The following is a 27,533-nucleotide window of genomic DNA, read 5'->3' on the forward strand; positions in this document are numbered from 1 at the left end:
CACCACCACCACCACCACCACCACCACCACAGAGCGGTGCCGACACGGAGGCCAAGGACTCGCGGCTGCGCAACACGCCGCTGCTGGCCGCCGCCGCCGTGGGCAACCTGGAGCTCACAGAGCTGCTGCTGGCGGCGCGGGCGGACAGGGGGGCAAAGAACGCGGTGAGGCTTGGGAACCGGACGGTGGGGAGTTGGACGGTTGGGAGTTGGACGGTTTATGGTTTGGGTGATTGGCTCATGTTTGTCGCATTGGGAGTGGCCGGCCTGGTGTCGGTCCTGACGGCGCGTTGCATGGCAGCCAACCCAGTGTGTAGCAACCTTGCCACCTCACCCAAGACCTCACCCATCCGTTCGTACCACCCGTTATCCCTCGTACCACCTCATCGCCGCCTGTGCACGTGCACACGCGCCTATCCAGGCCGGCATGACGGCGCTGCACGTGGCCACCTCCAACGGCCACGTGGAGGTGGTCAAGGCGCTGCTGGGCGGCGGGGCGGACCTGGAGGGCCGCAACGAGGTGGGCGGGATGGGAGTTTTGAATACAGGGGGGAGGCGCAACGAGGGGGCGGGCATGGGGCAGTCGGGCGGACAGGCGGGGAGGGGGTGGTGGTGCACGCGTGGGTGATGTGGCTGTTTGTACTGCTGTGTTACCGTTGCACCGCACCAACTGCCATGCATGCACAGTCTGTGCGGGCTCCCTCCTTCCCCTGTGCACTTCCTGCCACGACTGTCACAATGGGCTCTGATACACGTGTGTGTCAGGACGGCGAGCCGGCGCTGTTCCTGGCCTGCCGCCTGGGCCGACTGCCAGTGGTGAAGGCGCTGCTGGCGGCGGGAGCCAAGGTGGACGCCACGGGGGCGGTGAGTGAGGGCCGAGCTTGGGTTGGGAGAGTTTGGGAGACGCGGCTTGGCACACTTCACACGTACACACATACATACCGTCTCGCTCCCGCAACCCATGCCCACGCACGCCTCTCCCACGGAATCATTACACACGCACACACACACACACCAGGACGGCTGCACCGGCCTGCACCACGCCGCGGCGTCGGGGCACATGGACGTCGTCCGCACCCTGCTGGCGGCCGGCGCAAGGCAGGACGCCCGCGGCAAGGTGAGCGTGCATGGGCGGGGAGGTTGTCCGCAAGCTCTGTTGGCTTGGCCTAGCCGGCGCATCCATACATATTAACTGCTGGCCGCACACAGTATGAAGCAGAAGCATGTGCAGCACTTAAGGCCATGCTGCCTGCCGCCCGCCTGCCTACCAACCAAGGCTTTCTTTTCGCATCGATTCGCCTCGCCTCACCTGTACGGCCCTGCAGGATGGCAAAACGCCGCTGTACGCGGCGGCGTTGATGGGCCACGACTCGGTGGTGAAGGTGTTGCTGCGAATAAACGCAAACATGGAGGTGTGTTGGATTCATTGGTTCGTGGGTGCATGCGCTCAACTTCGCCGCAACTACTTTGCTCGTGCGTGTTCGAGTGCCGCATTGGCGTGCCTTCCTTTCCAGCAGTCAGCATCGTCCTGGCAGCTCCTCCCCACACAAACTCATGCACACGCCGCATGCTGCCCAACCACTCCCGTGCAGCTGGGCGGTCCGCTGCTGTACTGGGCGGCGCGGCAGGGCCATGCTGACGTCATCAGGGGCCAGCTGGCGGCGGCGGGCGTGGACAAGGAGGCGCGCGGCAAGGCAAGTGGCGCGCAAGCAGCGCGTGAGCTTGCACGCCAGTTGCACGCCAGTTGCGTCGTTGAATGTGGCTGGTGATACAATGTACTGTGCTTGCATGGGTCAAGCACCAACACCACCACGTCCCCAACCCGCTCTGCACGTACCGTACGAATCCACACAGGACGGGCTGACTCCGCTGCTGGCTGCCTGTGCGAACGGGCGGACGGAGGCGGCGCAGGCACTGCTGGCGGCGGGCGTGGAGAAGGAGGCCAAGGACAAGGTGTGTGCTTGTGTGTGTGTGTGTGTGTGTGTGCGTGTGTGTGTGTGTGTGTGTGTGTGTGTGTGTGTGTGTGTGTGTGTGTGTGCGTGTGTGTGCGTGCGTGCGTGTGTGTGACTACGGTTTTCACGGTTATTCTGCCAGATCACGTGTGTGTGTGTGTGTATGTGCGTGTGTGTGTGTGTGTGTGTGTGTGTGTATGTGTGAGTTGCCATCGAGGCCATGCGTGCGTGCTGCCTGCTGCTCTCCCGCCCCCTCAACCCGCCCTGTCCCTGTCCCTGACCCTGTCCCGGTCCCTGGTCCTGTCCAACCACAGAACGGCCTGACTCCGCTGCTGGTGGCGGGCATGGGCAACCACCTGGGGGCGGTGAAGGCGCTGCTGGAGGCGGGCGCAAACAAGGAGGCGCGCAACTCGGTGGGTGGCGGCGTGGGTTTGGCGGGGTGCATTCCGGCCGGGTGGGCCGGGTGGGGCGGGGCTGGGTGGGTTGTGTGGTGGAGGTCAGGGGGGAGATCATGGAGGTAGCACCTTGCAGTAGGTAGCCTGATGCCGCCAACACCCCGGCCACACATTCTTTCCATTCGTGCGCTCGCAGCAAGGCCAGACGCTGCTGATCTGGGCTGCTGGCGCGGGGCTGCACGAGCTGATGAAGCTGCTGCTGACGGCGGGCGCGGCCATGGACGCCACGACGTCGGTGAGCTGGTGGGGCACACACACGTCCTGTGGTCCTGGCCTGCAGCGGCAGTTGTCTCCAGAGCTTCTTCCGGGATGATGCAAAAGCGCGCACAATACCGTATACTTATCCGACACATGGTGCTGAAGTGCATAAATGCTGGCTCCTGGCTCCTCGATCCAGGACGGCCACACGGCGCTGTGGGTGGCGGGGCTCAACGGGCGGCTGGAGGCCGTGAAGGCGCTCATCGGCGCGGGGGCCAACAGGGAGGCCGTGCTCAGCAAGGTGCGTGCGTGCATACGCAAATGCCAGCATGTGTGGCTGATGATGTTGCGTGGAAGGAGCGGGAGCGGGTGGATTGCGAATACGGAACAAGACAATGTCGCATGCCGCACCGTGTGTCCCATGCGGCCATGTCCTATTGGTTGCAGAATGGCCCCACGCTTCTGCACACGGGCGCGGCGCGGGGGCTGGTGGACCTGGTTCGAGTACTGCTGGCGTGCGGAGCCAACAAGGAGGCCGTGACGGCGGTGAGGGAGGGGAGGGGAGGGCAGGGATGGTTTGGCGGGGGACGTGGAGGGAGTGGAGGTCGGTGTTAGGGAGGAGCCGGGGTTGCTGCGTGCATGTGAGGGTGGACTTTTAGCACGTGCACTTGCACGTGTGCACCTCACCGCCGCTATGGCACAGGGCCACACCCCGCTGTGGACTGCGGGTGTGAACGACCAGCTGGAGGTCGCGAAGACGCTTCTCAAGAGCGGGGCGGAGAAGGAGGCCAGGGACAAGGTGCGTGCGTGGGCGTGTGGGCGCCGTGCGGCTGCTGTGCATGGATTGGGTTTAATGCATGATGCATGTCGCAATGACATTCACACGCACACGTTCCTGACTTCCTGGGATGTTGTGGTTATGAAAACTGTGCACCTGACTGTCAACCCACAGGATGGTCAGACGCTGCTTCACTGGGCTTGGTGAGTGCTACACACACATGTAGATGTCGCCCTGCGGAGATCTGCTCCCTTGCAGGGGCGCGCCCGCACGCGCACCACCCCTGTGTCACCATGTGCCGGCATCATGTCTAGGTAGCATGCATCGCCTGTGGTGCATGGATGACCTACCGCCCAGCCGCTCCCGAGCTTCTGGCTTACAACAACACCCGTCCTGACATGTTGCTGCGACCGTCGCGTTGCAGCTCCAACGGCAAGACCACACTTGTGAAGGCGCTGCTGGACGCGGGCGCAAACAAGGAAGCACTAAACTCGGTGCGTAAGGCGGCGGTGCTTGATCTGGGGTGCCGAGTTGGGCTACCTAGGGGCCTGGCACAGTCCGTGATCGTTCGCTCCTTGCACGCGGCTCAACATACGCGCGGCACTGCATGTACGGTTTTAGTGCTGCTGTGCTGTCACCTTCCTCGCCACCGTGTTTTACTGGTGCAAGCCCGCGCACGCACTTGCGCAGTCTGCCAACACGCCGCTGTGGAGCGCCGGCCTCAAGGGGCACCTGGATGTGGTGAAGCAGCTGGTGGCGGCGGGGGCAAACATAGAGGCGGCGGGCGGCAAGGTGCGGTCGTTGCGCACTGCTATGCGCACGTGGATCGTCTGCAGTGATCGGGATTGAGACTGTGGTGGTGGTGCGCGATGAATGGTACACGGCTTGGGTGCGCGCTCTATCTATTGCCGCCTTTCCCCCTCGATCCCTGCCAATCCAACCCCTCTGTTCCCTCCTCCTGCCCTCCCTTCTCCTTCCTTCTTGCTGCTGCGCGCCCCTCCGCCAGAGCGGCATGACCCTGCTTGTGTACGGCTGCTGGCGCGGCGAGCTCGCGCTGGTGAAGACGCTGCTGGGGCTGGGCGCAAACAAGGAGGCACGCGACAAGGTAGGAGCGAGGGTGGACGTATAGCAACAGCCGCTGGGGGCAGGGTGCCTTATCACTTGACACCCGCCTGCGACCGCATGCCTCGGGATTGCGCCCCCGCATCCCACCGCGCGCCGCGGCAACTTTGCTAATCACCCGCTCGCCTGCCCCGCGCACACACACATGTACACACATGTACACACACATGTACACACACACACACACACACCACATTGCCTGCTGTTGTAAACAGGATGGAGACAACGCGCTGTGGCTTGCGGCCCAGTACGACCAACACGTGAGTACTTGGCATGTTTGTGTTGTAAGTGTGTGTGTATTGTTTGTCGGCAAACAGTCACTGAACCGCCTCCCATTATTCCCTCTCCCTCTCCCCACACAGGACGTCCTCAACGCGCTGCTGGCCGCCGGCGCCGACCCCTCCGCGACCAACCGCGACGGCGACTGCCTCACACACTGGGCGGCGGCGCGCGGCAACGTCACAGTGCTGGCGGCGCTGCTGGCGGCGGGCGCAAAGCCAGAGGCGCGCAACCCGGTAGGTCGCACACGCACATGGGTGCGAATCTCAGGACTTGACCTACCGGCGCCGCCGCCGGTATACCGTAGTTTGATATGCTCCAATCAACGGTCACACCTGCCCATCTGTCTCCATGCTTGCGCAGCGCGGCCTGACGCCGCTGTGGTGTGCGGCGCTCAACGACAAGCCGGAGGCGGTGCGCGCACTCGTCCGCCACAAGGCCAAAGTGGATGTGGTGCTGGAGGCGCCGCCCGCCGGCAGCAGCAGCAGCGGCGCCGCGGCGTCTGCGGCGGGCGGCGCCGTGGGCCAGACGCCGCTGTTCTGTGCGTGCGCCGCCGGCAAGCTGGCGCTCGTGAAGGCGCTCATCGACGGCGGTGCGAACGTCAACTTTGCGCGCACGGAGGTGGGTCTGGCGCGGCGTGTACGTGCGTGGCTGCATGTCGTGTGCCTGCCCGATAAATTACTTGTGATGGGCCTTCTGCTTCGTGCGTGGATGACACACACACACAAACACACACACACACACACACCAAATAAATGCATGCTCAACATTACCGTGTAGGACGGCGTGACGGCGCTCATGGTTGCGGCGGAGAAGGGACACGGCCGGGTGGCTGACGCGCTGCTGGCGGCGGGCGCCAACAGGGACGCAGTGGACCGCAGCGGACAGAGCGCCCGCACCAAGAGCGCGGCGTGGGTGAGGCTGTAACGTAGCAAGGCTGCGCAGCAGACAGGGCGGACGTGCGTGGCTCAGATCCTCGCAAAGGAGGTCGGTTTGGAACTATCGTGATGCGGCAGCGTGCATAACTGCGGTGCGTAGGGCTAGTGGTGCTAGCGGCACAGGGGCAGGTGAAGATGCGCGGGCGGCGCGTGAACGCACGGGTACCGTATTTTTCTCGCCAACTTGGTTGCATAAGTTGCCGGTGGCGGCGCAATGTGCATTGCGCGTGTTTGTGACGGGGCAAGCCAAGGGGCAAGAGTTTGTAACTGCAAATGCTGATTGCGGAATCATCAGATGCATGCAGTGTACTGATTGCGTCTGCACTGCCTCGTTCTGGCGCTGTTAGCTGTACCCTGCTTGCGTTAATTCGTTTACATGACCTTCCGGCCGCACCAGGCGTGCCCAGTGTGCGCGTGTCCTCAAACGCCAGAACGTGTCCTGGCTTGTCCGGCGGACCCAGGGGCGAACTATAGATTCTCAGGGTTTGCGCGGCAGCAGGTCCTGCGCTTAAGCCGGCCCTCTTGGCCACACCAGCCCCGTCGTGGCCTGTCGTGGCAGTCGTCATGACTATATATCGAGTCTCCGCATACAGCCGCCTACAACACGTCTCCTCTGTCCGCACACACACAGACGTCTACCACCGGTTTGCCTGAGCCTTCCCCGCTGCTTGCCCGCGCCTGCTCCTGCCTGCACGCCCCTTCCACAGCAGCATGTGCGCAGGGCGCCAGTCCAACCCTTGCGCTCTGCACTGCTCGCTGATACCCGACCCACCCGACCGAAACGCGGCGGCAGCATCCTGCCACATTCAAATCTACAGCAGCGGCAGCACCAACGCATCCACGTCCTCCTTGCTGCCGCCGCTCTCGCCCGCCGCCGCCACCAGTGCCGACCAGTCGCTCGTCTGCTCGTCGAAGGGCAGGTCGGCGTTACCGCCGCCGTGCCGGTCGCAGTCCTCAATCTCCGCCTGCAGGGCGCGGCGGTGCGGGTGGACAGGGGGCAGCAGCGGCGGCTGTGACATGTGCGCGTGGACACGCCATGCACCCCACCCGCTCTTCCACCTCGTGGCCCCCGCCACCCTACCCGGCCACAGGCTCGCCACGGGCTCCACGGACCACCACCCGGGTCTGGAACCCAGCCATCGTGCCAGCCGCGTATCGCCCCACTGCAACGCCGCGGCCCCCTGCACCCCAACATTCCACGTGCCCAACACACGCCACTCGCCTCACGCCATGACGCCCGCAAACACACACACACACACACACACACACACACACACACACACACACACACACACACACGCACCCACCCACCCACCCACCCACACTCACCCACCCACCCACCCACACCCACCCACACCCGCACACACGCACCTGCAGCTGCGCCAGGTAGTCGCCCGGCGCCGTGTCCGCCACACGCCCGATCAGCGCCGTCAGCTGGTCGCCCGCATACCTGCCAGCAACAGCGCGCGTGTGTACGGCGTCAGGGGATCATCATAACATCAGGGGATCACCATAACATCAGGGGATGGAAGCTGAATGCGTATTGTACACGTGCGTATGTGCGTGTGTACAAGCGAGAACGCGCCCCAACGATCACTCATTCCGCCGACTGCCTGTCCCATAGCCCACATCACCCTCCTTCACCCCCACGCTCACCTCCTCGCTCTTTTGCATTGGGTGCGGTTTCGTTTGGGCTGGTATCTACAACTCCCCCCTTCTGCACGCCCCCTCCCGCCCCCACCTGTAGTTCCTCACGGCCTTGTTGCGGCTGATGGCCTCCCGCAGCAGCGCGTCGCCGTGCCGCGCGTCCAGCCGCAGCGCCGCCAGGTAGCGGTACAGCCGCGCCTCGCGCCCGCCCGCGCCCGCGCCCACGCCCTCCAGCAGCCGCACCGCCGCGTAGTAGTTGGCGCTGGGGTGTGCGGGGGTGGAGGGCGGGGGGTGGAGGGAGGGTGGGTGGGCAGGTGGGGGTTACATTTATGATTAGTTAAGGAGAAGCGAAGTTGTAGCCGGGTGGTGGTGGTGGTGTGTGTGTGTGTGTGGGGGGGGTTGCACGGATTGGTACAGAGAAGTGTAGCGAAGTAGACAGCAGGTGTGGTGTTGCGCGTACCGATGACCAATCGGCGGGGATTACATGCATTAAGTTTACGAAGTGAAGTCGGGGGGGGGGGGACAAGGTTCCAAGCATGGCTGGTTAGAAGACCGGCGTCGACCCGAGCGCTAGGAACGGCGCAAGTGGCTCTTGTGCTGAGCCAACATGACTTGCCCCCCGTCCTCCTGGTCGGGGCAGGAAACCAACGACAACGCATCCCGGCCCCTGCCTCCCCTCCCTCCCCTCCCCCCTCTTTTGCACTGGGTTCCGTTTAGTTTGGGCTGGTACCTACAACGCCCCCTCCATCACGCCCGCTTGCCCCGCTCGCAGCGCGCACCAGAAGGCCAGGCGCGCCCTCCTGGACGCCTCGTCCATGGCCGCCCGCTCCTCATGGCTGAGCACTGACATGGCCCGGCTGAAGTGGGCGGCGGCGCCGCGCCAGTCGCCCGTCTCCATCAGCGCCGCGCCGCCCGCGTACAGCTGCATGAGGAGCAAGGGCAGGGGGGTCACATGCTTTCAGTTTACGAAGTGAAGTCGTAGCCAGGTACTCCAAGGTACACAGTAGTCGTCGATACCGATGTCCGCGGAGTCCAGCGTCAAGGACAACAGCCAATGTGGTCGCGTACGTGCTTGTGAGTGCGGCAAAGTGCGGTGCAGCGCAAAAGCAGTGAGCCGCAACGGCCGACACGCCAGCACCGGTAGGCACCGGTGGGATTGCCTGCAACCTGCACACCCGGATTCCCCAAAGGCAATGCACACGCGGGCCGCTGCCCCGCACGCACCTGTGCGGATGACATGCCCGGTGGGAACTGGTAGGCGCCGCCGCCACTCGGCGTCGCACTCAGTGCCGGCGTTAGCCCCGACGACGGCGCCGGCGTCAGGCCGGTGGACGGCGCCGCCCCCGGGACCACGCCGCTCCCAACCGCCAGGCGGCTGCTGCCGCCCACGCCCGGCGGCATCAGCCGCAGCCCCTTCGCCGCCTCGCGCAGCGAGCCGCCGTCGCCACCCGTAGGGCCGGCGGCGGCGGCGCCGCCGGCGGCCGCCGCCGCCTTGGCGTCCCGGATCTGGATCTTGATGCGCCGCTGCGCGGCGGCGCCGGCGCCGCCGACGGCGCTGCTGCCGGCAGCGCTGGTTGCCTCGCTGTCGCTGTCGTCATCAGAAGAGAAGTCGATGGCGGGTCCGCCGCCGAGGGCACCGAAGCCGCCGGCACCCAGGAACTCGGCGCGCGCCGCCGCCTGCGCGGCGTCGCTGGAAGCCACGGACGTGGTCTCCAGGTTGTCGCCCGCCGATGTGCCGCCGCCGCCGGGGCCGCGGTGCGAGGAGGACTCGGTGCCGCCCGCGCCGCGGCCCGAGGCGGCGCCGCCGTCAGGCCGTTGGCCGGCGGAGCCGCCGGCCGCCGCCGTGGCGGCCACGCTGGCGGCGGCGGTCGCGGTGAGCGCGTAGTAGGCGACGGCGGGGGCGCGGCCGGGGTCGGCGGCGGGGATGGGTCCGAGCTCGCCGTCGGTGAGGACGACGCTGGCGCGCGGCAGGGCGCCCGCCACCGCCACGGCGGCGGGGCTGGCGTGCGGCGGCGCCAGGGCCCACGCCTCCGCCCGCTCCAGCTCCGGCTCTGCCCAGCGGCCGTGTGCAGGCGCAAACGGGGGGGGGGGGGTTCACATTCATGACTAGCTTGGGACATGGTAGACGGTTGGCAATCATGGGGGCACAGCAATGCGGACGATGTCGGGAGGGGGGAAGGACGCATGCGCAACAGCACACCGCGTTACTGCGCTGCCGCCCGTGACACAGGTGCCTACACCACCCGGCTCCACTGCCTCGACGGCCTCCGACCACCCCCCAGCGCCAGCACCACCTGGCCTTCCCTCTCGCTCTTCCTCCCAATCTCCCTCCCACTCCTGGGCTTCCCCCTTCCCTGCCCACAAGTGCAAACGCAGGCGGCCCCCACCCCGCATGCGCGGCGCCTCATTGCCCTGGCGCCCCAACCCCTGCAGGTCTCACCCGGGCCGCCGCCCACGGCCGGCATGGCCTGCGGCCCCGCCTGCAGCTGCAGCGGCTCCATGCGCAGCACCAGGTCCGCCACGGGGCCGCTGCCGCTGCCGCCGTACAGCGAGCGCAGCGCCGACGCCAGCTGCATGGCCTGTGCGGCGAGGGGGGCGGCCACGCGGTGAGGGGGGTTTTACATTCATGATTGGTTTAGAAAGAAGTGAAGGGGGTTGCAAGGATGTTTGGAAACGCGGCACAGGATGGGGGGTGGGGGGCCAGGGGCGGCAGCAACGACGTGCTAGGAACAGAGGACGTGGGGACTGTGGCGCTTGATTGTCAAGGCCGTGCATGTACTTGCCGCACAACCCATACGTGGACTGTGCACACGGTAATTTGGCTAGCACAGATGCGATAGTCCAAAGGAGCTGCGGTGTGCAAACTACGGTACTGTCTGCATGTACCAATCGGCTGGATTTGTTTTACACTGTCGTACCTGCGGTGCGTCCGGTGAGGGCGGTCCCGCTGGCGCGCCGTGGCCGCCCTCGCCTGCCAGCTTGGAGGCGATGGCGTGCACACCCTGTGCGGACCGCGGGACAAGCGAACCGGTGGCTCCATTACTACGGGTACAGCAGTCGTGACTCGTGTGACCATGTGTGCGCGTGTGCGCTCGTATGGCAGGGGAGACCAGGCGGGCAAGTGCCCGGTCCGGCCCCGCCCGGCCGGGCGCGCAAGCAAGCAAGCTGGAATGCGCAACACCCGCCGCTTCGTGCCCTGTGCTTGAAAACCCAACCCCCACAGCGCTCGCGGCAGCCGTACCCCGCAGGCCCCCGCCCCTCACCTGCAGGCCCCCGCCCCTCACCTGCAGGCCCCCGCCCCTCACCTGCAGGCCCCCGCCCCTCACCTGCAGGCCCCCGCCCCTCACCTGCAGGTTGCCTGAGCACACGGCCAGAATCATGGCAGCCGGCCACTCGCCTGCGGGTGTGAGGTTGGGTGACGCGTGTGAGAAGCCGGAAAGCAAAGACAGCGGCCACTTCCCCAGTCCGCGCACATCCTCCAGTGCCTCCCCATGCGACGAACTTCACAGCGCCGCCTCCCATGCCCCCAGCCCCAGGCCCCTTCGGCAAGCAAGCACCCGCCGCCTCACCCGCCGCCTGGAACAGCTCGCCGGCTTTGCTCAGCTGCCCGTGGAACAGCGCGCCCGCCGCCGCCGCCACCAGCTTGGAGTGAAGCTCGGAGCCGCGCGGCGGCGGCAGCGGCGCGTGCAGCGCCCGCCGCGCCTCAGCCGCCAGCGCCGCCGCCACGCCGCCCCACTCGCCGGCGGCGGCCGCCGCCGCCAGCTTGACGGCGGCGTCCAGCGGCGGCATGTGCGCCGCCACCGCCGCCGCCACGTCCCAGGCGCCGGCAGCGATGAGCGCCCACACGCCGCGCGGCGTTACCGCCGATGCGTCGTACGACGCCAGTGCGTGCCGTAACGCCGGCCGTACGACGGCGGCGGCGGACGGCGAGCCGCTCGTCCCGCCGTACGATAGGAGCCCGGTGGCGGCGAGGCTGGCCCAGCCGATGAGCAGCGGCTGCAGCAGCGACGCCGGTCGCGCCACGGCCTCCGCCAGCGCGGCGGCGGCGGCGGCGTTTCCGCCGGCGGCGGCCACCGCCGCGCCGACGGGCGGCGAGCCGAGCAGGCTGCGCAGCAGCAGCAGCGAGTCGCCGGTGACGCCCAGCAGCGCCACGTGGCCGGTGGGCGACAACGTGGCGACGGGCAGCAGCTGCCCCGTCCACGTCAGCTGCAGCACCTGCCCGGCGGCGGTGGTGGCCAGGAGCATGGGCCCCGCCCACAGCACTGACGTCAGCGGCTCCGCCGCCGCCGCCGGGCAGCCCAGCGCCGCCAGACTGACGGAGGCCACCACGCGCAGCGCCGCCGTCACGACCATCAACCGCTGCGTCGTCAGCACCGCCGCCACCGCATCCGTGGGGCCGCCCAGGCCCGGCGGCGGCGCGCGCGCCGCCGCCGCCGCGGCGCTGACGCCGCCAGCGGCGGCCGTCGCCGCCGCGATCGCCGCCGCCGCGCCCGCAAAGGTGCTGTTCGTCCGGAACGGCTCCGCGCCCGCGTCGTCTTCCGCCGCCACGGCCGCCGCCGCCGCCGGTTTCTTCGCCTTCGGCGGCGGCGGCGGCGCCGCCAGCGTGAGGCTCTGCCAGGCTACGTGCAGCACGGTCTCGTTGGGCAGCAGCGGCAGGGACGCCTGGCGGCCCACGTTTCCGAAGTGGTGGCCGTGGCCCAGGGTTGGGTAGTAGGCGCCGCTGGCGTCGGCGTTGGGGTCCGCGTCCTCATCGGAGGAATCGCCAGCGGCGGCGCCGCCGCCGCCAGCAGCGCCGGGCGCCGGTGCGTCCACCGGCACGCGCGCCAGGGCGGGCAGTGTGGCCAGGGACAGGTTCATGTCGGCGCTCTGCCACAGCACGCAGCCGGCGCCGCGGAAGCGCCGCAGGTCGTGCGGCGCCGCGTCGGCGGGCGCGCGGGCCTCCGGCACCGGTGCCTGGGGCCCGGGAGGTGGGCAGTGGCAGGCCCGCAGCTAAAGTTTAGACGGAGAGTCGACCGGCCATTAGCAACACAATGTCACGCCACACTGCCCGGGCCCCGCCCCGCCAAACTTTTGCTACCGCTCTCCCTGCCGCTCTCCCTGCCGGTAGTGCTCCTCATCTCCCTGCTCCCTCCCTTCCTAACACCTCTGCCTGTGCTCCGCTCGTTTTCGTTGGTTTTGGTTCAGTTTGGGCTGGAATTTACAACCCTCCCTCGTCCTCCCTCCCTGCCTCCCTCACGTTATACATGGGCGGCCCCGCGAACAGCGGCGCACCCAGCCCCGGCAGCAGCACGCCGCCCTCCAGCACACAGCTCAGCAGCGGCCGCCCGCCCGCCAGCTGGCCTGTGCAGGGGGAGGGGAGAGGGTGCGAGGGAGGAAGGGAGGGAGGGAGGGAGCAAAGGGTGGGGCAGGGCGGGGCTAGCGGGGCGGGGGCAGTGGCGCCGCAGGCAGCAGCATGCCAGGGTAGCCGTCCCACACACGCTCACACGCATCGCATGTGATCGCAGGAGGCCCTGTCGGTCCGATACCCACACCCGTGTACCCACACCCGTGTACCCGCTCCCGCGCTCCCGCGCTCCCACGTCCCACGTTCCCGCGCTCCCACGTTCCCACGCTCCTGCTCCCACGTCCCACGTCCCACGCTCCCGCGCTCCCGCGCACCCACCCGGCGGCGCGGCGCTGTCGAACAGCTCCAACAGGCGGCCGTTGGAGGACACCACCGCGAAGTGCTCGTCGTCGGGGCCCACAAAGCAGCCGTACTTGCCTGAGGACGCGGGTTCCAGATCCAAGCAAAGGCAGCTTCAGAGGTCCGGCGCCCAGCACGAAGGCTTGCTGCTGTCATACACGCATGGGACGCCTGCAGCGGCCGCTTGCACGCAGCCCGCACGCCCGGCCGCACCTGCCCGCACCCAGGACTGCGGCCCCGCGCCGCCCTCGCTGCCGCCCACGCTCAGCGCCGCTGCTGTCACATACGTCCACGTGAACCGCTCCGGCGCCGCCGCCGCTGCGCCGTTGGCGCCGCCGCCGCTGGCCGCCACGCCCCCGGCGGCCTGGGACTCGAAGAAAATGAGCCAGGCCGCGCGCTTGGACGAGTAGACCAGCTGTCTCGGGGTGCGTGTGTCGCCGTCGGGGGCGTCGACGGGCAGCATTGCCACTGTGCCGCACGATCGCGTGACCAATGAGTACTTCATCAGCCTGCATGGCGCATAGCAGGGGTGGGGCATTGCACGGGTGGGGCATAGCAGGGGTGGCGCATAGCAGGGGTGGGGCATAGCAGGGGTGGGGCATAGCACGGGTGGGGCATAGCAGGGGTGGCGCACAGGAGGTGCTGCGCATCGGAGAAGCTGGCGGTGAAAAAGGGGTGGCTGACAGAAGAAGGCGGTGGATTGAGGAGCGATGATGACATGGACGGCTGGCGAGAGCCGACTGCGGCCATGGTCACGGAGCGGCGAGATCCTATAACGCGCTCAGACTGCGGCCGGCCTGGCCAGCGCAAGTACACACATACCTCGCCCGGTCGTCATGCCCGACCGAGCCATCCGACACACCGCCCTGTACCGGTACGCACCTGTTGCCCGCAAGGTAGTACACGTGAGGCGGCAGCTGCAGCGCCGCCGAGTCCCCCGAGCCCGCGACCACCTCCGCCGCCGGATCTGAAGCTGGGTCTGCCGGCGCGGGCGCCTCGTCGTCCGACGACGAGTCGCCGGCCGCTGCCGCGGCGGCGGCAGCTGCTGCTGTCGCCGCGGCCGTGGCGGCGCCGGGGGGCAGCCAGGCGGCGAGGCTGGTGTGCTGGGGCGCGGCGCGGCCGCCGCGCCAGCCGCAGGCGTGCGCCTCCAGGTTTGTGACGGTGAGCAACGACACGGTGGCGGTGCGGCTGCGAGGCCACCGCGGGCCGCGATGATGCAAGTGGAAAGGCAAGGTTTAGAGATAGAACCGAGCACCGCATGAATTGAACAAGCGAGCTCGCGGACTGGTGCCGGATGCAAGGCATTGCAGGCACCCGCCCCCTACCGCACGGCCGTCACCCACCGCGCCAGGTTGGCTTCCTCGGCGCTCAGCGCCCCGCGACCGCCAAACAGCAGCTCCTTGTTCACCTGCGCAGTAGCAGGTCGCAGCATGACGTGCCTATGTCACTAAGTTTCGCCGGACCGTGCCAGCGAACTGATTGGGAGCACAGGCCGACAACAGGCACACGGCACTGGGCGCATCAAATCCTTGGTCTGAAGCTGCGATCAGTGCAGAGTGCGCAACGCATTGCCGCCGGCTTCGGCTTGCTTGACGGCCCCAATACTACGTCTAGACCTTTCCCGTGCAATCCTGAGCCCGGGCCCCGCGGGTTCCCAACCTCCACTTCCCCGCCCCGATCCACGCCTCGGTCCCCGCCTGGATCCACGGCCGCCGCCACCGCCGCACCTGCACTGCCACGGACGGCTCTGTGGCAGCCGCAATGACGCCCAGTGAGGGATGCACCGCCACACGCGACACCACCGGAGCCAGCTGGCCCTCTGCGACGAGCAAGAAGCATAGCCAAGGGGCGTGAGTCATTGGGGTGGGCACGGCCAAGACACTGACGAAAGCATGTACGGCTGACTGTATCATGGGTGCGATACCGCGATGCCACCCAAACGCCATGCTGCTTGCTCTCGGCGGGGGGGGGGGGGGTTACATTCTGGGGGGCGGGTGCGGGCTGCTCCCAACACCATCACCATCTTAATCAACACCAACACCAAGACCATCACAAACAGCTATAACACTCACACCCGGCCACACTTACCCAGCAGGCAGCTGCTGGATGCGTCGTGCGACCAGCCCGGCGTCACACTCCACAGCCCGTGCCACGCCGGCGGCGCCGCGTTCGCGCCCGCGCCGGCAGCGGCGCCGCCCGCCGCGCCGCCAGCCGTCAGGTTGCGCTGCAAGGCGCTGGAGGTGGCGGCGCCGGTGGCGGACGCGGCCGCGGCCACTGCGCCGGCGGCCATGGAGGTTGCCAGCGCGGCCTTCGTGCGGCGCGTGCTGTCCAGCATGTTGGTGATGTCCTGTCAGGAAGGCGGGCACGCAGCACGCGGCCGGCGTCTTCAATTCGCCTACCAACGCCCCCGGCCCCTGACCCTGAGCGCACCAGCACCCGCATTCTTTCCGATCCTTCAGTATCCCCGGGAAGCTCTTCCAGCGAGCTTTATGATCCTGGGCTAAGTCCACCGCCTCCTGTCCATTACCACGATTGGTAAAAAAAGGGCGTCACCCTGCGCCTTGCCGCACCTGTGGCTCCACGCGCGACGGCCGCATGGTCACGCCGCTGGCTCCCAGCCGGTAGCCCAGCCGCCACGACACGCTCTTGAGCCGCCCACCGCCCTCACTCAAGCCGAATGCCAGCACAGTGCTGGACGCCTGCACGCGTGCAGTGTAGGCGAGGGAGGTTACCAGGGAGGTGGCGACGGGCGTGGTGGGTCGTGTAGGTGGCGGTCTCACTTCCACACGCTCCCAAGGCGGCCCATGGCGGCCATGTCACCCACCTTGTCGAACCCCATGCCGAGGGTGGCGGCCCAGTTGGGCACCCGGCCCCGCACGATCTGCGCCGGCGTGCCCCGGCCCGGCGCCTCCAGGACAGTGGCGGTTCCGGTGCGCGAGCCCTGTGTGAGAGAGCACACGGAAGAAAGCTCGCAGCACTGTGTACCGTATGCAAGCGAGCCCGGTGTGTGCGTTGCCGCGTGGGGAGCTGCATGCGCAAGCAGTGGCACTGTCTGCAGTACCAAGGTCCACGCAGCGCCTCGCCCACATAGCCGCACCACACACTCTCACACACACACACACACACTCACACACACTCACTCACGCTCACACAAACACGCCCATACACCCACAACCCCGTACATAGCCGGATGTCCGTACACAGCCGCACCTGCAGGATGAGTGCGCCGCCCGCCACGGCCGGGTGCGGCACGCAGGTGAGGATGCCCAGCGGCGGCACCACCTTGTCGGCCGCGTCCTGCACCTGCACCGCCCACAGCGGCGTCATGACGTCGCCGCCGCCGCCCGCGATGGCGTAGCCGCGCAGCTGCCCGTCCGCCGTCAGCACCATGAGCTGGGCGTCAACCACGTGACACGCTAGCCCCAGAATGGCCTTCTGCACGTCCAGCTTAACACGCGATCCCCAGCCGCTGGCGCTGCTGGCGCCGCGGCCGGGGCCGTCCTTGCCGTCCTTGGCGGCGGCGGCCACCGCCGCCGCGTCGGCGGCGGGCGCGCCGCCGCGGGAGGGCAGCGTGGCGAGGCGAAGCGTGTCTTTGGCGTAGCGGCAGAAGTAGATGAAGGGGTTGGAGCCCTGCGTGGGTTAGGGTGCGCGAGAAGTGAAGCAGGGGGCGGAAGCGAGCAAGGCACAGTGTGCGCGTGCTTGTGGGTCGCCTTCCAAAGACTGTTGGCCGCTGGCCACGTTGCGTTGTATCGTGCTTACCGTTCATCAGTCCGTCCCTTGCCCGACCTGGACACTCTTTCGCGCCCTTCTTCTGCCAACATCCCACAGCTCTTCCCGCCCCCCCGTCGCAGCTCTCACCGGCGCCACCGCCAGCATGCAGCTGCTCAGCGGCTTGTCCATCTTGGACCGGCGCGGCACCAGCAGCCGGCTCTTCCAGCTGCTGGTGCTCACGCTGTACACCATCCAGTCCTGGAGGCAGGGGAGGGAGCAGCGCGAGCGAGGTGGCTACGATTGGCCAGGAAAGGCATATGCTTGGCCGGGAGGTTGTTTGTGGCCCCGTCGCGCGGCTTTGCACAGCGCCAGCCGCCTGCCCCCAAACCCCACGGCGACTCAGACCAACTAGCATGTTAGAGCGTCAGTGTCAGGAAAGACTGTCTCGCTATATCTTGGCCACACTCCGGCAGCAGCTACGGTACCTGCAACGGTAACCCTGCCTCTTCTCCTTGCAAATGGTGAAAGCAACTCTTGCCCCCAGCCCGCTGCGTCCTGCGCCGCACCTGCACCACCACGATGAGCACGGACCCGTCCGGCGCAAACGCCAGCTCCACGGGCACGCTCTTCAGGTCCACCCGCCCCACCCGGCTGTTGCTCTGCAGGTCGTACACCGCCACGTAGCCCGACACGCCCTGTGGAGGCGCGTGTGCGCACGCGCGTGTGTGCTTGCGCTTTGTTGGATGTGTGGGTGTGGCGGGGCGAGGACGAGGGACAGGACGGCGGGGAGGGACCATGTGGAGGACCCAACGGCAGGACCCTAGGGATCAGTTGCGGGAGGCAGGCGTGTGTGCGTGGCAGACTGCGTCAGGGCGCCCGTGGCCTACCAGTTTTGCGCTTGGCGCAAAACTCATTCACGGTGTTGCCCAAAGAGCCCCAAGTCCGTGTCACCTCTTTTGTCATCTCTCCAGAGTCCAGACCCCAACCCGGCCACCCTGAACCCCTCGTCGCCCCGCCCCAAGCCCCCGAGCGCGCGACGCACCACGGCGAGCAGCGGCTTCGTGGGATGAAAACACATGCATTTTGGATACAGTCCCCGGATAAGCGAGCTGACAGGAGCCTGGAGTAAGCGCGAAAGGCAGGAGCACGATCGGCAGGTTCGGTCAGGTCAGCATCGGGGCAAAGGGTGGCCCTTCCCCTGCAAAATCATGTCGCCCTGCAACGTGTCTCTCCTATTTGCATGTACGCTTCGGGGTTCTGCACCAGGCCATGGAAACGCGTTCCCAGAATGCGCTTACCGGGACGACGCTGCTAACGTCCAGGCTCTGCGCCAAGTTGAAGCGCAGGAATGAAGGGCCGCTACTCGCCTCTTTACTCATTTTATCAAGTTGGCAGGACAAGCAACGGGCAAGAAAAAAGCTAGTAGGGTCGCATTATAGCCAGTCTTCCGAGGCTTGTGGTAATGTAGATTTAAGCTTTACATGAGCGACTTGAAACAGAGCAGTCCCCGGTATGGCAACCGAGCGCGATTTGCGAGCGGGGAGCTGGATCGACAGATGTGGAAAAGCTTGCTGCGTGTCGCATGCTTCCATCTACTAAACTGTAGTTACCGCCACATTGCAAGGCAGTAGACTGGGCCTGGCCACAGGTTGGTGCTTACCTCTGTGCGCGGGTTTTGCCCTTCAACTCACAAAAGGGCTGCAACCCGGACACTCAATTTATCCAAAGGCGTATACATGACCAGATAAACGCGTTCGCGTGCCCGGTGAAGAAGGGCTTCCACACACCGCCAACAATCACAACCGTCCGGGTGCTCGATGGCGCTGGCGCATTCCCTGCGCAGCCCGGCCACACGTGGCTGGTGCCTACGCGTTCAGCGGGGCGGTATCAGCGGCGAGAATGCAGGCTGGCCGGGGGCGGCCGCCCCAACCCAGCTCGGTTGGGGTGAAGCGGCAGGGCACAATATAAGCCAGCCCTGCCCAGCCGGCCCTCGCTCTCACAGCTGCAAGCCAGGCGCTAGTTCCCCAAGGCCAGGTATTGACTCTCTTGAAGGCTCGCAACAACAGCAGCTTCCACATGATACAGGCTCCAATGTGGGACTCGCGGGCGCCGGCCCTGCGCATGTGGTCCTGGGGTTGAGGACCCGCCAGTCGCTGCCATCGGGGCTACGGCCCATGGGCCACACGAGCCCGCCTGTCAGCCGTGATCCCGGCTTGCGGCTAGGCGGTGGCATGGCCAGCGCTGGGGGTGGAGGCGGCGGCATGGGCACGTGTGGCGGGATGCGGCCGCTGGCGCCGCCTCTGGCGGCCGTTGCGTTTGTGCGCGGCCTGTCCTCCGCCAGCACGGGCCCTGGGCCCACGGCAGGAGCAGGAGGTGGCAAGCAGAGCGGTGGCAGTGATAGTGGTGGCAGCACTGGTAGCAGCGGTCAAGGCAGCGGCAGCAACGGGAGTGAGTATGCTGGCGGTGGCTCCAGCAGCAGCAATAGCAATGGCGGCAGCAGCAGTAGCAATGGCGGCACCGGCGGTGGCAGCGGCAGTAGCAGCAGCAGCAGCAGCAGCAGTGGCAGTAGCAATGGCGGCACCGGCAGTGGCAGCAGTGGCAGCGGCAGTAGCAGTGGTGGGGACGGCAGCCCACAGCGCCCGATCGTGCTGCACATACGGCAGCAGGGCGCAACGGCGGCGGGGCTGGGCGCCGCCGGCGGGGAGCTGATGCGGCGTGCGGGGGCGGCGCTGCTTGTGGGCGCCAGTCAGGCAGGGGCGCGGCTGAACGAGTTGACTGGATACAACGTCATCGAGCGACTCAAGGCCCAGGTGGGGTTGTAGATACCAGCCCAAACTAAACCGAACCCAATGCGAAAGAACGAGGAGGGGGGACTGGAGTGGGTTGGGGTAGCAAAGATGCTGAAAGCGTGTGGGTGTGGTGTATGCGGCGGTCCTAGCATGCACCCCCGCCACCGTGCACGAACACACACGCAAGCACTCGCCCCTACGGGCACGATAACGACAAAACGTTAACTGGTTGGCGGGCCGGCTGCCTGCACCGCGCCCGTGTCGCTGTCGCTGCAGGTGGACGAGGCGGATGACGGGCTGGCGGCGGCACGTGCGGAGCTGCGGGCAGCCAAGGCGCTGTACGAGCAGCGGCAGGCGCAGCACAGGTGCGGGCAGGCGCTGTTTGGGAGGGCAGCGGCGCGGAGGGCAGCGGCACGGAGGGCAGCTGGAGGGTAGCGGCGCGGATGGCTGCGGCGTAATTGGCAGCGTGGAGGGCAGCGGGAGGGCAACGGGAGGGCAAGGCCGCCGCTGCGAGGCGGCAAGCATAGGGTGTGTGCTGTTGGGCACCTACCTGTACGGGGAACATGCCAGTTTCGCTCGCGACTTTGGCCTACCGGTAGTCCTTTCGCCCTTCCTTGCCAACATCTTTCACGAGTCCACAAGCATTGCTCTTTTCTACACCTGCTTACTTCCCACCGTGCACCCTTACCTCTTCCTTATCTCTTCGAACATGGTTTATTCATGTGCCTCGAAACCCGGCAACAGCGATGTGCAGCGGCAGCTCATGTCACTGCTGCAGCGCAAGGGCAGCTGGGCGGCGGCGGACGTGGAGCGGTTCGCGGGGCTGTGCCGGGACGAGCACGGGCTGGAGGGCGGCGTGGCGGCGGCCAAGGTGGGAGAGGGCGGGCGAGCGGAGGACACCGGACGGCCGTGTGGGCCCGTCGGTGAACTCTGGGGCCTCCATGCCTCCACGGCTCCACCCAAGCATCCAACGCCCCTGCCCCGCCTCACCTAAGCCCGGCTGCCCAGTCACCAGGGTAGTCCAACGCCCCCCCACCCCACCCCCGGCCCACCCTGCCCAGGCCGCCTACGGCTCCGCGGCTGAAGGCCTGGAGTCGGCGCACGCGGCGCTGCTGCGCGCCATCCGCGAGCGCTACGCGGCGGAGACGCTGTGGAGCGACAAGATCCGGCGCGCCAGCACGTGGTGGACTGCGGGGCTCATGGCGCTGCACCTGGCCTCATTCATGGTGGGAGGAACAGGGAGGGAGAAGAGGAACAGGGAGAGGTGGTTTGCTCCAATCCCAGCTGAAACGAGACGCGGAGGGGGATTGCTGGATGGCAACAGCTTGAGCAGCAGCCGCACATGCCAGACATGCGCCCTTCGCTTGCACGTGAGCACGCACCCGGCCATGTGAGCCTCACTACGCCATGCGTACCTGCCCACCTCCCTACCCATCCACCCACCCACCTACCCACCTGCCTGCCTGCCTCCGCCCCGCAGTCGGTGTACCTGGTGATGGAGCCCATCAAGGCGGCGCGGCTGCGCGACCACGTGGAGGGCGTGCTGCGCGCCGAGCTGGCGGCCATGGGGAACAGCGTGGCTCAGCTGCAGGTGCGGGCGCGCGAGGATGCGGGAGTTCTGGGTTAAAGGAAAACTGCATGCACGGGGCGCCCGGGAGGCAATTTCGCTGCTAGTTGCTGCTATTCAACACAGCTAGCTGGTCATATGAATATCCAAAATGCCTTAATTCCGGCTGCTAACTCCATCACGTGCCCTGCTTGTGCACGTGCTCAGAACACACTCAACTCCCACGTGGCTGACTTCGGCGAGGTGGAGGCGTCGGCGCGCGCCGCAGCCGGCGTGGCCGTGGCGGCGGCAGGGACGGCGGTGGCGGGCGCGGCGGCCGCAGGCCTGCCCGCGGTCGCGTCATCCAGTGGCAGTGGAGGCGGCGGCGGCGCCGAGGTGGCGGCGGCGGTGCTCGGGCAGGAGATGCGCGGGCTGAGGCAGCGGCTAGAGGGCGTGGAGACGCGGGTGGGCGAGGTGATTGGTGCGTTGACGGCACACACCGCGGCGCTGCGAGCGCAGGCGCAGGCGGTTACGGCGCAGCAGGCGGCGGCGGCGGCGGCGCGGGCAGGGCAGCAGGAGGGTGCCACGGCGGCGGGTCCGGGCAAGCAGGAAACGGAGCGCGCGGCCGGCGGAAGTCGTAGTGACAGAGGCAGCGCTGCACTCGCCGAGAGCGTAAGGAACTTGGAGGATGCGGCAGCAGAGAATCAGGAGGCAGCGGGCGGGCAAGCCGGCGCGGGGGCGGCGCTGCGGCGCTGGGGCCGGCGAGGCGTGCGTTGGGGCGCGGCACTTGCGGGGGCGGTGCGGCGGGCGGCTGACACACCCGAGGTTGTCACAGGCGCGGCAGCGTTTGCGGGGGCGGCGCTGGGCGTAGGCCTGGCACTGGCGTTGTCGAGTGCCGCAGGCTCCAGCGGCGGCGCCGCCAACAGCGGGTAGAGCGCATGTTAACTGACTGACAGCGGTTGGGATGAGCGGTTGGGACGGCGGTGCTGCTTCAGACACGTTCAAGGCCATGGCTAAATCAGTGTGGACGTGTAGTCCAGGTTAGCTTGCTCACCGGCTGGTATAGTCGACTCCGTGCGGTCGACTCTGGGAGCCAGTGCTGGCCAGTGCGCTGTGCTCAGTGCCTGGCTGGCTGGTGAACGTCGTGCATTGCACGTCTCTCTTGTAACCAAGTCTCGCACAGCCTTCCCTGCACGTCCACCTCTAGTGCGTTCTGTGCGTTAAATACGGCGGGAGGAGTGCAGCGTCCTATGGGAGCAAGCCTACTAGAGCTAGAGTAGGCCGACGGCGTTGCAGGCGGCCCGCCCCTGGGGTCCAGAGCAGGGTGATCGCTTTCCACGTCACTGGCTCGTGAACTGTGTCAGCACGTCCCTCTTGTAACGCATGCAGTCTGTGCACACCGCAGTACATTGAATGTACACAGGAGACATCTTCAGTTGCGTCAGGAATGTTTAGATGACGGCAGCACAGCGTAGCATGTGTACCGTATATGTACATGACCAACTACGGTAGTGGCCATTCAGCGACTCGGACGGTGGGGCGTACTGTACGTGAACCAAACCCATGCTGCTTTCAAAAGCATGGCATCCCTGCATTAATATAAAGTAAGGGCCCGCGGGATGGGCCAGCGCGCCTGGGCATGCAGCGAGTGCAGGTCGAGCCCCCGATGGCTGGTACACACGTGTACCAAACACACCTTGCATGTCTCCTACCGCTCCACTCTTACCCCTTAAATACGTTTTGGCGGGGGCACATACGCAACCATCACAGCAAGGTAATGCACGGCTGCCGCGCCAAGGCACAAGGCACGCCGCCCGGGCATCTCTGAATTGGAGTTGCATAAAGAGGGTCAAAGTGTTCCGTCGTAGGGAGTCATCGCCTGGTTCCGCCGATACCAGCACCACCGTGTCAGGTGCGGCCCGCACGAGGGAAGGGCGTCTCACGGGCACACACGGCATTCCCATCCAGGCATCCACCCCGTGGGCGAGTAAACCAACATCCGTACCCTGTGAACATTTGCAACCAGCCACAGACGAGAATACGTACCGGCCAACACCTAGTACCTGTGCAGTCGGCGAAGCCCGCTTTGCTCCATGCCCATCTATGTAAGGAACCGTTGCCAATCAGACGTGTGCTCACGCATATCGTACTGCGCATATTTATAACACCGTGCGTACGATCACCAAACTGATTACGCAAACCTATCGTGTTTCCTTGTGTTTCCTCGCTGTCATACCCTTCGACTGACATAAGTACTTATCTCCACAAAGAATGATATAGGGCAAAATAAATAGAAACAGGCGCGAACAACAGACAGCCCAATCATGCTGGCTGCTGGCACGCGCATGGTGCCGCAGGCGCACTAGCCCTGACAAGCCCCACACGGCCAGCCACGACGTCGCTTATTCCACATGCACGGGTTATATTGTAATAGTAGGCGCATGGAATGCATACCCGCGTTCCACATGCTTACCTTGATCAACTATCAGTACAATCGCAACGTCTCTTGACACCTTTCGGAAGAGTTGATTTATGGTTATTGCGGACCCCTTGCACAAGCAGCAAGCAATGCACCGGTACCGCGTCCATCGATACTTGCTCCTATTTTCACGAAAGCGCTGCCCATGCCACACCGCTGGGCTTGGCCGCATCCGACCGCGAGGTACAACACACTTGTTGCAGTGTGAAAGAATGAATGAGCGCTAACCGCACATCCCAAATGTGGACATGGAAACTAGCTAACCCGCCGTGCGTCGTGCATCCTCACCATTACTATCACACCCATGCCGTGGCTGTGCAAACTTATGAGTGCACTATCAGTCGCCGCGCATCAATCACCGCTGCGCAAGTCTGACAGGGCCTTAAACAGCTTGGCCATCATTCGCCCGCCGCCGCCGGTTCCAGCAGCACCAGCACCGCCGCCAGCACCGGCCGCATCAGCTCCGCTGGGCGCACCCTTTGCTTCAACCTCAGAGGCGGTGATCCCGGTGGTAGCAGCAGCAGCAGCGGAAGATGCAGCGGCGAACATGCCGAGAGGAAGCGCGGACGGCTTCAACACACTGCTGCTGTTGCCATGGCCTTGTCCAACGACGGCGCGTGCGGACAAATGTTCCCGTGCCGGCTGCGGCGCTGGCGCTGCTGCTGCTGCTGCTGCTGCTGATTCCGCCGGCGCACCGATTGGAAGAGCGCTACCGCCGGTGGCAACCCCTTGTGCGTGACCGCCGCCGGTCGCCTGTGTGCTGCCGCTGCCCCTGCCGCTGCTGCAGGTGCTGTGGCCGCTGGCGGCGCGCGCCAGGAGAGCCTCGTCCAGCGATCGACGGCTGTAGCGCCGCGAGCCAGCGGCCGCTGGCGGCGCGCCGCCGGTGGCTGTAGCAGCCCATGCCTCGTACGCGGCATCAGTAGTTGTGCCGGCGCTGGCACCTGCCATCGTCTGCACGTACTGATGCACACACTGAGGCGGCGGCAGCAGCGCTGCCTCGCGCTCCCGCAGAGCCGGCGATGGGCGGTGCCGCTGCAGTGGCTGCTGCTGCTGCTGCTGCTGGGGGAGCGGGGGCTGTTGCTGTTGCTGGTGGGGGCGAAGCGAGGGCAACGGTGCGCTAGTCGACTCGGCGGCAGCATCCAAACGCGCTGCCGACAACGTCCCACTAGTAGCTCCCGCTCCCGCTGTCGTTGCCGCTGCCGCCTTAGCAGCGGCAGCAGCAGGCGGCAACGACATGCCGCCGCGGCCCCGGGGCCGCATCAAGGCTGCGCGCGCCCAGGGCTCAGACGCATCCGGAGGCGTGCCCGCCGCGTTGCTGGACGTCCTGGCCGCCGCATTTGCCGCCGGCACCTCGCTCCTGGCCAAGTCGTAAACGTCGCCCGCAAGTTCATCAGAGCTGCAGCGGCGGCGGCCGCCGCCCGCTGCCACCGTGGCGTGCAAGGCCACGGCCGCGGCGGTCGTATGGCGCGAAGAACTGCTGTGCGAGGCGAATCGGCGGAAGGCAGGTTGCGCTGACGCAATGGCGGCGGCGCCGCCAACGGCCCCGCTAGTGGCCGTGCCAGCAACTTCGCCGATGGTGGTGCTGCTGCTGCCAACGCCGCCGCCACAGGTAGCGGCAGAGGCGCCAGTAACACCCGCATTCACAGTATCGTTTAAGAGGCTGGTGCGCCGGCTACTGCTATCGTGGAGCCGTGAGTGCGTCGTTGGCGGCCGCGATGGCCAGGGGCCGCTGGCAGCCGTGGGAGCAGCGGCGCCGCCTGTGGCTCCGGATGGGCCGCCCACGTGAGACGTCGGGCGGAGTGCCCCGCTGCCACGTAAGGCCTCGGGGGCTGTAGCCGCAGCAGCGGCATCGGCGCCGCCATGGGGCTGCGGACGCCGCGGGCGCGAAACATGCCAGTCCCCAATATACTCGCTGCAATCACCGCCTGCGGTCTCGGCAATGCCAGCGTCTGCTCCGGCGCCCTCGTGGGCCGCGGCCGCGGACTGCAGCCAAACGCCCTCCCCATCCAGGGTCGCCCGCCGGCGGCAGCGGCGCGGCAGCGGCGTAGCAGCAGGCCCGGCATTCGCGCCCTCGCTGTAACCCATGCCTGCGGCGGCGCCACCGGCTGTGCTGTCGGCTGTGACAGCGGAGGCGCCACCGCCACGGCTGTACTCCCAGGCGAAAGGTGGCGGCGGCGGCGGCGGCGGTGCCGGCAACTCGCCGCCGCCGCGCTGCTGGGACTGCAGCAGCAGCTGCCGCCGCTGCGACGACGGCGCCGCTGACGGCCGGCCTAGGCCCGGCAGCGGCAGGACCAGCACCGGCACGGCGCCGCTGCTGCTACTGCAGTTGCTGGTCCGGCCGGCGCCACTGCCGCTGCCACTGCCGCTGCCACTGCCGCTGCCACTGCCGCTGCCAGGCGCCTCATGCCCTGCTGCTACTGCCGGGCGCGCGGCGCAATAGCCGACGTCATCGCCGCTGTCGTCATCGCTGCTGCCTGGCGTCACGCCAATACTCAGGACGCCCTCCATGCCGCAGTCCCGCTGCTGACGGATTTGGCCGGCAGACAGGCGATCAACAAAGGAAACAGAGCGCGGCCCGGATGCTGCTGCGGGCGGCTGCGCCTGCGCAGGCGCCATGCAGCGGCGGCTGCTACAGCCGTACCCGGTGGCCTCTGCTGCTACTGCCGGCGGCACGTCGTTACCCGGAGCAGCACGCGCATCCGTGCTCACGGCCCAGGAGGTGCTTTCCCGCCGGCTGCCGCCGGCTGCCAGCCGCGTGGTTGCTACTGGCGGCCCAGCGGCGGCGCCGGCGGCGCCAATTGATGCGTTGCTGCAGGAGGAGCGGCGCGACGCGTATGGTAGCGGTTGTAGCTGCAGTCGGCCTGAGCTGCGACCGCCACCGCCGCTGCAGAAGCCGGTAGCACGGGTTCCAAAGCCACCGCCGAGTTGTCCCGAGCTAATAGCGCTGGCGCCGCTGGCGAGCATGCCAGCTGCTGCCGGCACGGACGCACAGCTACTGCCGCGGTCCAGCTCTCCGGAATGCGACAGGTCGCAGCTGCTGCTGTCGGTATCGCCAAGGCGGATAAAGTCATCCGCTTCGGACGGGTAGCGGCCCCGAGCGGCGCTGGCAGCGGCCCACTGTGTTCGCCACGGGTCCTCGCGCTCGTGCTCCAGCTGCGCCGCGGCCAGGCGTGCGGCTGAGCAGAGCGTGGCCTGGGTGGTACCGAACTGCCGGGCATTGCTAAGGAACTCTGTGCCAGGGGTGGGGACGGATACAGTCTGGCTCAGGCCAAGGCGTTTTGTCGTGGGGATGGGGCAAACGCCGATGGTAGCGGGGGTTCGTGTTCGTAGCAGTCGGACAAACCACCGCCGCACGCCTTTACCACAACTTAACCTTACAGGAGGGACCGTTAGGTTCTGTGTAGTCGATAGAGTCGTTCACCGGCTGGTCCGTTGTGCCGGCTGCACAAGCAAATATCTCGAATCGCTCACCTGCGGGGCCCGGAGGCGTGGGCGGACGCTCGGGCTGTAGTTTGGCCTGCATCAAGTGAAAGTTCAACATATCTGAGTCTTGGCAGCGTTCATAGTGCTGGCGGCGAGGTCGAAGCACGCCTGAAGGGCGGTGACGAGGCGTTCCCGAACGCCATTGTTCTGTAGCATAGCAGCCGAGTATCTCACCAGCATTTCGACGCGGTAATCCTCCAGTGCGCGAGCCATGTTCAAGGTCAGGCCTTTGTTCACGGTCTTCTGCTGTTATATCGAGTTATGAGTATTCATAGCATAAAAGCAAGTGATAAGAGAACCATTAGATATAACATAATGCTCCAGACTGAAGTCACTGAACTCTGCAGGAAGTTGGTGCGCGGGACGTACAACCGCCATCGAGTTGTCTCAGATTCGCAGCCGTTGCCGCCCCGCCCCGCTCTGGTTAACAGCGCACGCCAAGTGTGTTGCGTCTAGGCTAGTTCTGGTCTTAAT

The 27,533-nt window shown here is 66.7% G+C and overlaps 4 protein-coding genes across 4 annotated transcripts in view; 2 read left to right on the forward strand and 2 right to left on the reverse strand.

Annotated features, from left to right (window-relative positions):
- Positions 1-6,078, forward strand: part of CHLRE_08g366101v5 (uncharacterized protein) — a 22,662-nt gene extending 16,584 nt beyond the window's left edge. The window contains exons 43-62 of the mRNA XM_043064931.1: positions 33-164; positions 421-519; positions 765-863; positions 1,018-1,116; positions 1,325-1,411; positions 1,592-1,693; positions 1,854-1,952; positions 2,266-2,364; positions 2,543-2,641; positions 2,804-2,905; positions 3,052-3,150; positions 3,308-3,403; positions 3,557-3,585; positions 3,807-3,876; positions 4,073-4,174; positions 4,389-4,487; positions 4,720-4,764; positions 4,867-5,019; positions 5,147-5,404; positions 5,564-6,078. Coding sequence (XP_042921932.1) covers positions 33-164; positions 421-519; positions 765-863; positions 1,018-1,116; positions 1,325-1,411; positions 1,592-1,693; positions 1,854-1,952; positions 2,266-2,364; positions 2,543-2,641; positions 2,804-2,905; positions 3,052-3,150; positions 3,308-3,403; positions 3,557-3,585; positions 3,807-3,876; positions 4,073-4,174; positions 4,389-4,487; positions 4,720-4,764; positions 4,867-5,019; positions 5,147-5,404; positions 5,564-5,710 — 2,115 coding nt within the window. The 3' untranslated portion in view covers positions 5,711-6,078. The remainder of the gene's footprint in view (positions 1-32; positions 165-420; positions 520-764; positions 864-1,017; positions 1,117-1,324; positions 1,412-1,591; positions 1,694-1,853; positions 1,953-2,265; positions 2,365-2,542; positions 2,642-2,803; positions 2,906-3,051; positions 3,151-3,307; positions 3,404-3,556; positions 3,586-3,806; positions 3,877-4,072; positions 4,175-4,388; positions 4,488-4,719; positions 4,765-4,866; positions 5,020-5,146; positions 5,405-5,563) is intronic.
- A 3-nt stretch (positions 6,079-6,081) lies between these two features.
- CHLRE_08g366150v5 (uncharacterized protein) lies at positions 6,082-18,306 on the reverse strand. Its single transcript, XM_043064932.1, has 23 exons — positions 18,061-18,306; positions 17,805-17,882; positions 17,329-17,457; positions 16,910-17,020; positions 16,262-16,681; positions 15,876-15,992; positions 15,622-15,750; positions 15,140-15,398; positions 14,779-14,870; positions 14,395-14,459; positions 13,934-14,239; positions 13,265-13,560; positions 13,031-13,129; positions 12,605-12,708; positions 10,938-12,321; positions 10,716-10,765; positions 10,287-10,370; positions 9,809-9,947; positions 8,593-9,419; positions 8,148-8,290; positions 7,463-7,630; positions 7,093-7,171; positions 6,082-6,686 (listed from the first exon to the last, which is right to left on the reverse strand). The coding sequence occupies exons 1-23, from the start codon at positions 18,139-18,141 to the stop codon at positions 6,534-6,536; spliced, it is 5,313 nt and encodes a 1,770-aa protein (XP_042921933.1). The 5' UTR covers positions 18,142-18,306; the 3' UTR covers positions 6,082-6,533.
- Positions 18,307-18,506: 200 nt separating this feature from the next.
- On the forward strand, positions 18,507-22,277 carry CHLRE_08g366200v5 (uncharacterized protein). The gene is made up of 6 exons (XM_043064933.1): positions 18,507-19,572; positions 19,828-19,916; positions 20,296-20,422; positions 20,613-20,777; positions 21,032-21,142; positions 21,326-22,277. The coding sequence occupies exons 1-6, from the start codon at positions 18,937-18,939 to the stop codon at positions 22,028-22,030; spliced, it is 1,833 nt and encodes a 610-aa protein (XP_042921934.1). The 5' UTR covers positions 18,507-18,936; the 3' UTR covers positions 22,031-22,277.
- Positions 22,278-22,360: 83 nt separating this feature from the next.
- CHLRE_08g366250v5 (uncharacterized protein) lies at positions 22,361-27,526 on the reverse strand. Its single transcript, XM_043064934.1, has 3 exons — positions 27,234-27,526; positions 27,048-27,093; positions 22,361-26,806 (listed from the first exon to the last, which is right to left on the reverse strand). Exons 1-3 carry the CDS (start codon positions 27,237-27,239, stop codon positions 23,928-23,930), a joined length of 2,931 nt encoding a protein of 976 aa, XP_042921935.1. The 5' UTR covers positions 27,240-27,526; the 3' UTR covers positions 22,361-23,927.
- Positions 27,527-27,533: the final 7 nt, after the last annotated feature.

Source organism: Chlamydomonas reinhardtii, chromosome 8, assembly GCF_000002595.2.
Source record: "Chlamydomonas reinhardtii strain CC-503 cw92 mt+ chromosome 8, whole genome shotgun sequence".
Taxonomy (NCBI): Eukaryota; Viridiplantae; Chlorophyta; class Chlorophyceae; order Chlamydomonadales; family Chlamydomonadaceae; genus Chlamydomonas; species Chlamydomonas reinhardtii.